The 9,687-nt window shown below is 43.4% G+C and overlaps 1 protein-coding gene across 3 annotated transcripts in view; it reads left to right on the top strand.

The window, feature by feature from the left end:
* The window catches only part of Trio (trio Rho guanine nucleotide exchange factor), a 287,480-nt gene that overhangs the window by 112,212 nt on the left and 165,581 nt on the right, over nt 1–9,687 (top strand). For all 3 annotated transcript variants that reach the window (XM_055619033.1, XM_055619031.1, XM_055619034.1), the window contains exons 4-6: nt 2,921–3,113; nt 6,564–7,076; nt 8,967–9,089. In XM_055619033.1, coding sequence (XP_055475008.1) covers nt 2,921–3,113; nt 6,564–7,076; nt 8,967–9,089 — 829 coding nt within the window. The remainder of the gene's footprint in view (nt 1–2,920; nt 3,114–6,563; nt 7,077–8,966; nt 9,090–9,687) is intronic.

Below are 9,687 nucleotides of genomic sequence, written 5' to 3'. Positions count from 1 at the left end.
TTTTATTTTATTTTATTTTATTTTATTTTATTTTATTTTATTTTATTTTATTTTATTTTATTTTTGTGGGATTTTTTTTATTGTTGTTTTCATTTTGCTTTTTTTAAAGATAATTTTTTATTTTATTTTATTTATTTTTATTTTTTTCTGTGCAGCCCTGAATGTCCTAGAACTTGTTCTGTGGACAAGGCTGACCTCAAACTCAGAGATCTGAACGCCTCTGCCTCCTAAGCTCTGGGATTAAAAGTGTGTGGCTCATCTAGTGTCTCATACAGCTCAGAACCACCCATCCCCCTGCAGTGTACTAGGACTTTCCATATCATTGTCCATAGCTCCTTACAGACTCACCCAGGAGCCCATCTGAGCTGGAAAATCCCTCAATTCAGATTCCCTCAGATGACTCTAGGCTATGTCAAGTTGACAGCGAAAGCTAATTGGGACAGGTGATAAGCAGCTGTTGGACCATCTGTCTTCTCTCCCAGGCTCTAACCACTATGCTCCTGTGCCTGAGAACCAGGTCTCTGTTGAGTTCCACAATAGACGTTTCTGGAATGCTTATGTGACACACCTTCTTAGAATCTTGTGGCTGTGCTGTGAACTTTTCATTTGTGAAACTTTGAAAACTAGTTACTGTGATGGTATGAGACAGCAGAGGGAAGAAAATGAGGCGCATAGATGCATTGGAAGGGTAAGGACAAGGGAGAGGCGAGCCAAGTCTGTGCAAGAGAGGATGAAGGTAGCTTTGGTTGAGACTTATTTTCTTTTCGTTTTACCAGTCTCCAGGAGTAATAACCTTGTTGACTTTCAGTGGAGAGTAGTTTGGAAGACAGTTACACAGGCAGAGATTTACATGTAGGCTATTTATGTTAGGTGCAGACCTCCCTCAAGCCTTGGTGAGACTCCATCAGGTGTCCGGTATGTATCCAAGACCTGCAGGCAGTCTTTCCCTGGTTATGGTCTGGCACCAGCATCAACACAAAGTAGACCATTGGTGTCTGTAATGATGGGTTATAGTGGTGCTTTAGCTCTGGAGTCATCTGAATTTCCATGACTATCCTTCACATTACAGTGTAGCACAAAGATGTACTTTTCTTCCTCTTTAAGGATACCCTGATTCTCCCTTTTTGTTTTCTTGGTTTTGTTTTTTGTGAGACCAAGTGTCATGTAGCCCAAGGTAGTCTGGAACTCAGTATATAGTTGAGGATGACCTTGAACTTTCGGAACTCCTGCCTCTACTTCCCAAGTGTTGAGATTACAGATGTGTCTCTCACATCTAGTTTATGTAGTCTTGGGATCAAACCCAGGGCTTTGTGCATGTGAGACAGACAGGCTGCGGATGGAAATGCAGCCCTAGCCCTTCTCACCTACTTAATATTTGTTGCAGATGTGCACCATGCTCACATTCCGTCTATTCCAGTGTTGAGATTTAATGCAATTAGCAAGTGCTTCCCCCGCTTTTGACATGGGTCTTGTTGTTGCCTATGCCAACCTCACCCCTGGCTCCCAGACCCTCCTTCCCCAGCATCTACATCCCAGAACTGCAGGCACTAACACCATGCAACCGACCTTTTTGTTTGTTTAACTGCCAAGAGCCAAGAGAAGACCATGGTAGTCCTAACACAGTTTTGATTGGTGCCAGGAGCCAACAGTGTTACTCACTGCCACAGCCACACCATCCATTCAGCCACACATAAAGATAATGCAATCTTGGTGTAGACCTAAACCTAGATTTTCCTCACAGAGCTTGCCAAAATGATGTCAAGAGCCTCTGGTGGGACAGCACTAGAGGAAAGGGACCACAACCAGACTTCGAAAAGTTCCCAGCATTGTCACCAAGGCCAGTGGGTTGTTGGCTTTGCTTGTGTTGTTGGGAATTCTGAAGTAACTGTTATCCCCATCCTGGGCTCTGGATGCCACACTGAGTTTATTCTCCCTTTCTGCTCCCCAGGGGCCTTTGCTGTGGTAGTTACTGAACTAGTGTGTCAGTTAACAACACAAAAGGCCAATGGAAAAAGGACAGAGTGCAACACTGTTTCTATGAAGAATTAAAATCTTAAAGACTTTTTTTTTATTTTTAAATTTCTTTATTTTTTTATTAATTACAGTTTATTCTCTTTGTATCCCACTTGTACTCCTCTCCCTCTTCCCCTCCCAATCCTACCCTCCCTCAGTTCCTCCCATGCCCCTCCCCAAGCCCACTGATAGGGGAGGTCCTCCTCCCCTTCCCTCTGACCCTAGCTTATCAGGTCTCATCAGGAATGGAAGCTGAACCCTGCCTGAATCCATCCTTCTATTGATTTCTGTCCTCTCTTGGTGTCCGTCTATCTGTCTCTCTTTGTGCGCTCGTGTGTGCGTGTGCAACTGTGCATTGTCTGTCCACAGAAGCATGCCTGTTGGGTGTGTGTGTGCATGTTGGTGTGTAGATAGATGTACCTAGTGGGTGTGCTCCTGGAAGGTCAGAGGAGGGTATCAGATGTCCTGCTCTAACATTTTTGGCCTTATTTCCTGGAGTGAGTCTAAACCTGGAGCTAGGCTGGCAGCCAGCAAGCCTGAGGATCCTGCTGTCTCCATTCCCCACAGTGCTGGTTTACAAGCATGCTTGGCCATAATCACTTGTTTTTCACCCCATTTTACTTTGTTTGAATACGTGTTTTGCCTGCCTGTCTATCTGCACACCCCTCTCCTGTGCAGTAATCATGAAGCCAAAAGAGGGCTTTGGATCCCCTGGGACTGGAGTTATATAGGCTGTGAACTACATGTGAGCACATGTGAGGACTTGGGTCCTCTGGAAGAGCAGCCAGTGCTCTTCTGCCTAATGTGGGTGCTGGGGATTTGAATTCTGCTCCTCATACTTTTACAACAAGTGTTCCATCCAGCTGAGCCATCTCTCTCACTTATCGGCCTCTTTCCTTGCCTGCAGTGAAGAGGTCTGCAAGCGAGGTTTCACAGTGATTGTGGACATGCGCGGCTCCAAGTGGGACTCCATCAAGCCTCTGCTGAAGATCCTGCAGGAGTCCTTTCCCTGCTGCATCCACATCGCCCTGATAATCAAGCCCGACAACTTCTGGCAGAAACAGAGGACGAATTTTGGCAGTTCTAAATTTGAATTTGAGGTAACGTTCTCTGGGTAGCCACATCCTAACTCAAAAGGCATGGTTTATGATAAGCGGCTGCACCCTCGCCACGGTGGGCTGATGGCAGGGCTTTAAAACCCTATATTGAGCAGGACCTAGATGTCAGTTTTATATAGACCTCACACACACACACACACACACACACACACACACACACACACACACACTTAATTATTTTATAAAGAAGAAGGCTTCATTCCTTATCCCAGTGCAGTGGCTTTTGACACAAAGGTTTGTTTGTTTGTTTCTTTATTAATTACACTTTATTCACTTTGTATCCCCCCTGTAGTTCCCTCCTTCCTCCCATTCTAGTCCCTCCCTTCCTCCACCCTCTGCATGCATGCCTCTCCCCAAATCCACTGATAGGGGAGGACACAAAGGTTTAGATTTCAATTCTCAGGGTTTAGGGTGTGGGGTATCTTGGAAGAAGCCTGTTTCTGTCACCTCACTTGAACATCGCCTCCTGTCAGCACAGAGCGTGTCTGCAGAGGTGTGCTGGGTGCTTCATCCTGGAGATGAGGGAATGGCAGGGGGATTGAGTTTGTCCGGTCCTTGACAGTGTGGAGATTCGTTGGACGCTTTAGGTGTGATCTTCCATTTGTAGAAGTGGAGGTAGTCTTTTAGAACTGTAGAGTTCTGTGTTCAGCTGGGCTTGGACGATGGCTGTCAGACGGTTATAAAAAGCAAACCAAAGCCTGCTAATTTATTTTCTTTCCCACTGAGAGCCTCCTCTCCTTAAGCCACTGCCGTTCTGACAAGGCTTTTGATGTGGTCAGTTTAAAGTGATGATTATGGGGGGAAAGTATTCCAAACAGCTTGAAAGCTTGGCTCAGGTTCTGTCTGTGATAGGACTGGAATAGTTTCTTGTAATAAATTATACCCGTTCCTGGTGGAGGAGCTTGCTGTTCCTGCCATCTCTACCAGAATATTAGGTTTCAATGTACAAGAATCATGTTTTAATGTAAATAATATTACATAATGAAGAAGTAGCAGTTGTTTACTTTTCAAAGTGTCTTCTTGTGTATACTACTTGATTTGAAAATGTCTTTCCAAAAAAAAAAAAAATGTCTTTCCATAGTGATGATTTTCCTATCTGGAAGTGGAATTTGATTTCAATTTAAATTTGAAACTACTTTGAAGTGGTTTAAGTGAAATATAAAGTACACTTTTTTATTCTCATACACAGTAAGTATTAATTTTGAAAGATCATTGCATGTTAGGTATTTGCCTAACGGAAAATCTAAAGTGTAATATATTTTAATTATACATATTCTAAGTAAAAAACAGTAGTTTGAGGAAATCATGAATTTTGCAGGCAAATAGTGGGATCTAGAAAAAATCATCCTGAGTGAGGTATCCCAAAAGCAGAAAGACACACATGGTATATGCTCACTTATATAGACCTATAAGATAGGATAAAATACTAAAATATGTACACCTAAAGAAGATAAACAAGAAAGAGGACCAGGGGTAAGATGATCAATCCTCATTTAGAAAGACAAAGGGAATGGACATTGGAAATAGGAGAAAACAAGTAACAGGACAGTAGCCTACCACAGAAGGCACCTGAAAGACTCTACCTAGCAGTGTATCAAAGCAGATGCTGAGACCCATAACCAAACCTTCGGCAGAGTGTAGGGAATCATATGAAGGAAGGAGGAATTAATATATCCTAGAGGGGACAGGGAACCCCACAAGGTCCAAACATATCTGAGCACAGGGGTCTCCTATGAGACTATTTATCCAACCAAGGACCATGCATGGATATAACCTACAACCCCTGCTCAGACATAGCCCATGGAAGCTCAGTATCCAAGTGGGTTCCCTAGTAAGGGGGACAGGAATTGTTTCTGACATGAACTCGTGATCTTCCCCTCCCCCCTGAGGGAGGAGCAGCCTTGCTAGGCCACAGATAAGGACATTGCAACCATCCTGAAGATACCGGATAAGCTAGGGCCAGACAGAAGGAGAGGAGGACACCCCCTCTCAGTGGACTCGGAAGGGGGCAGGGAGGAGATGAGGGAGGGAGGGGAGGATTGGGAGGGAAAGAGGGAGAGGTCTACCACTGGGATACAAGTGAATGTATAAAATTATTTTAAAAATAAAACAATATTAAAAATAAAATAAGAAGTTGATGATGAAAACTGTAATCATCAATAAGAAATGTTTACCCTTGATAATGCAAAAAAAGTATTAAGAAGCATTAAAAATAAAATATACTGATAAGATATGCAGCATACTAAACATTAGAAAAAATAGAATGTAATATCATGTCTCTATTTTATAAAAATATAAATATGTAAGGTAATCATACATTAAAATTTCTGGACAGAAGTAAAGAAATCATGAGAAGCAGAGATTTTTTTTACATGTACGGGAATATTTTATTTGTTTTAAATGAATATAGCCTTCCTAACTAGAAAAACTTAAATGCTGAACTTGATATATTTGAAGTTATGAATAAAATACTATTCTTTGATTCATTAAAAACAAAACAAAACAGTAGTTTGCACTCATACAAGTATTTACTAATCTTGTTCACTAGTCTCTTACTCTGGGCTCCTGAAGGGATCTGCCCGTTTTCCTCCTGGCCTCTTTGCCTCTTCGTGGTTGCTAGCCTCTCTCTGGGTGGCTTCCTCTGTGGAAGTTACCATCCGCCCAACATGGATAAGAACAAGCCCTGTAGGCTAAAGGCAGTACAGGCTTGATGGTTCTTCCCAGCCTGCCGCCCTGTGCTGTTTCTTATGCCAGCCAGCACAGAGAAGGGGATTGTAGGCTTCTGTCTGGTTAGAGGGGGCAGAGGTGGGTTAGCCAGCCTATTTATCTTTCAGTTCCGGACCAGCTAGCTCCTCCTCCTTCATATTTGCATTTTATCACCCGACCTCATGTGTTCCTTGAGGCATCTTATCAATATCAGTGTGCTTCCCCTTCCAGTAATCAGGTGAGGTTGAGCATTCCTGCTTAGACTGCGGTAAAGTTTCATTAGTGTTAAATTGGGATGCAGGACAGGTTATACACAGCATTCGGACTACACAGGATTGTAGCAGGTTACCACAGGGAAGATGGTATTTACTCTGTGAAATCACTTTCACCAGCCCTCCTGTGAAGCTGGAGATACTAGTAAGCCTAAGATTTAGATTCTTCTTATTCTTCAAGTGGAATCTAGCTGATTTGGGGCTTGTGAAAGTCAAAGTACTATGCTGCTAGGCATTCTCACTAATGTGCTACTTTAATGGAGTTTTTCATCACCTTGATAATGTGTCTCACCTCCATATTTGTTCTGGGGAGGCAGAAACAGACATAGACTGGGTTTTCTATAAGCAGGTCACCTTTAACTTTGGAAACTACATGTGACCACTGTAAGTTGCAGGATGCTATGACCACATAAAATTGGTTCATCTTCTCATACATAATTTTTTTTCCCTTAAGACAAATATGGTCTCTTTAGAAGGCCTTACCAAAGTAGTTGATCCTTCCCAGCTAACTCCCGAGTTTGACGGCTGCCTGGAATACAACCATGAGGAATGGATAGAAATCAGAGTAGCTTTTGAGGACTACATTAGCAACGCAGCCCATATGCTGTCCCGGCTAGAGGAACTTCAGGATATTCTCGCAAAGAAGGAGTTGCCTCAGGACCTAGAAGGGGCTCGGACCATGATTGAGGAGCACTCTCAATTGAAGAAGAAGGTGATCAAGGCTCCCATAGAGGACTTGGACTTGGAGGGACAGAAGCTGCTTCAACGGATTCAGAGCAGTGACAGTTTTCCCAAAAAGAACTCAGGCTCAGGCAATGCGGACCTGCAGAACCTCTTGCCCAAGGTGTCCACTATGTTGGACAGGCTGCATTCCACCCGGCAGCACCTGCACCAGATGTGGCATGTGAGGAAACTGAAGCTGGACCAGTGCTTCCAGCTGCGGCTGTTTGAACAGGATGCTGAGAAGGTAAAGGCGGGATGGGGGGCAGGGGGAGGGGGGTGCTTGCCTGCCTGACAGAGGGAAGCTGCTGGGGCACTTGGTTTTGAAGCTCAGACTGATGTCATAAGGTGATAAAACAGAGAGAAGGAGGAAAAAACCCCACACATACATACAATAGTTGTATATTACAACATTCATGCCACAGCAAGGACCATACCAAGACCATGCTTACGTCTGTGCTTACAGCTGGCTTCCGGCTTTACCCACAGTGCGGTGCAGTGCTGTTTTAGAAAGTCTGAGCTAAAACTGTCAGTGCTTTGATGAAAAGTGCCTAGAAGGCAAAGGTGATTTTTTTTTTTTTAATTTTTTTTGTTAAAAGTACAAATCTTAGTGCAGGGAATCTTGTGAAAGAAGCGGGGGGGGGGGGGGGCGGGAGGAGACCTGGAGGAGACAGGAGTTCCACCAGGAAAGCAACAGAGCCAAAAAATCTGGGCCCAGGAGTCTTTTCTGAGACTGATACTCCAACCAAGGACCGTTCAAGGAGATAACCTAGAACCCCTGCACAGATGTAGCCCATGGCAGCTCAGTCTCCAAGTGGGTCCCTAGTAAGGGAAACAGGTGCTGTCTCTAACATGAACTCAGTGGCTGGCTCTTTGAACACCATCCCCCTGATGGGAGAGCAGTCTTACCAGGCCACAGAGGAAGATGCAGCCAGTCCTGTTGAGACCTGATAAGCTAGGGTCAGAGGGAAGGGGAGGAGGACTTCTTTTATCAGTGGACTTGGGGAGGTCCATGGGAAGGGATTAGAAGGAGACAAGGGAGGGGGCTACAGCTGGGATACAAAGTGAATAAATTGTAATAAATAAAACAAATAAAAATTAAAAAACAGAAACATAAGAAAAAAGGTACATATTTCATGATTATATTCTCAAAAGCAATGATTATGTATAGATTTTCTGATACCTTCCATCTTCTCAATAAAAGCCATCAAACTCCATTCAGACCTATAACAGTGTTCTTTATAACATAAGGTGAGTGATGCCATTAAAAATACGCTGATTAATTATATAAGACTTCTCAAAGTGTTGTATTTTTCACATGCATGTGCATGCATATATGTTACATAAATTATAATTTGCCTATTAAAAAATATGTTTCTGTGTAACCTAGGTAATAATGATCGATGTTCTCATGTTTTATTCTTGTGTACTAGAGACACCAGCTGGTCAAAGTGAATGCTCGTTCATTACCAGCTAATGTGTTCTTTGCAATGTGAAAGAAAAGAACACTTGCAAACAGGAATGGTTTGCAAGCCATAAGCATAAGTGAAGTAATCACTCTTAACTTGGGGTCACTGATTTTTTTTTTTTTTTCATGGATTGGTAAACATTGTAGAGTGAAGAACTCTGTTTGAAAATTTTGATACAGGATGCTAAAGAGACTTATAGGAGAGTGACAGTATCACTGAGACCTAATCTTAAAACTCTCAAGTCCTTTAAAATGTTTTGGTTGCTGTCATTGTTTGCATTTGCTCAGGTGTCTGTGTCTGTCTTGATTAAAGAGTACACTGTTTCTACTGTTGGTGCTGTTAGTCATCCTAGTACAGAGATCCCAAAGCCACAGTTCCAGCCTTGTGTCTTCGGAGGGAGAGCAGTGTGACACATGGGCCACTTTCTAAAGGAAGAGGCTGAGGCATAGAACACAGGAGGTCCCGTTAGCTCGAGGGACGGGGCTGAGGTCCTCCCCATGAGATGAGACTTTCTTGGGGATCTGCTGCCTTAGAAGCATTGCTTGTTTCCCAGAAGCATAAATTCCTGAAAGCTTAGAGATCTCAAAGAGGCCAGTCCATTCGTCATCTTACTTCCTCAGCCCTTTTTCTTTTGCAGTGATTGCAAGTTTTCTTTTTCCTTCTGCTAGATGTTTGACTGGGTCACACACAACAAAGGCCTGTTTCTAAACAGCTACACGGAGATTGGGACCAGCCACCCTCATGCAATGGAGCTTCAGACGCAGCACAATCATTTTGCTATGAACTGTATGGTAAGCAGAACCTGCAGGTCCTGGCTTGTGAAAGGTTTTTAGCAAACAGGAGGCAGTTAGTGGCTCAAGTACCCACACCTCACACAGGCTGTGTGGGGTCTTCAGGATAACAGTGGATGTAGAGATCCTTCACTGTATGATTTTGGACAATCTGTTTGACCTCTTTGACCCTCAGATGCTTAATCTATGAAGCAGGTACAATGCCCATCTTTGATGTGTTGTGCTATTTACACTGTAAGTCTAAAACACTTTAGTGTGGCTTTCAAGATGTACTTAGAGCTCAAGAAATCATAATTAACACCTGTGATATCTAATTAAAGCAGGTGAAGAACTCCTAAAAATATGAATGGTGTCTCTTTTCTTCCCTCTCTTCATTCCTCCTCCCTCCCTCTTTTCTTTCCTCCCTCCCTCCCTCCCTCCCTCCCTCCCTCCCTCCCTCCCTCCCTCCCTTCCTTTCAAAATGGTGCTTATTCCATTACACACACAAGTTTGAGAGTAAGAGTCAAGGTATAGATACTTGTAGTAGGGATAGCACATGGCCAGAGCTGGGTACAGGCTCTGTGGGGCTGTGTAGATCACTGTGCCTCTGTGTGCTGAA

The sequence above is a fragment of the Psammomys obesus genome, unplaced genomic scaffold, assembly GCF_907164565.1.
Source record: "Psammomys obesus unplaced genomic scaffold, mPsaObe1.curated_primary_1811, whole genome shotgun sequence".
Taxonomy (NCBI): Eukaryota; Metazoa; Chordata; class Mammalia; order Rodentia; family Muridae; genus Psammomys; species Psammomys obesus.
The sequence above is the reverse complement of the archived record's forward strand: the minus strand, read 5'-3'. Positions and strand labels throughout refer to the sequence as shown.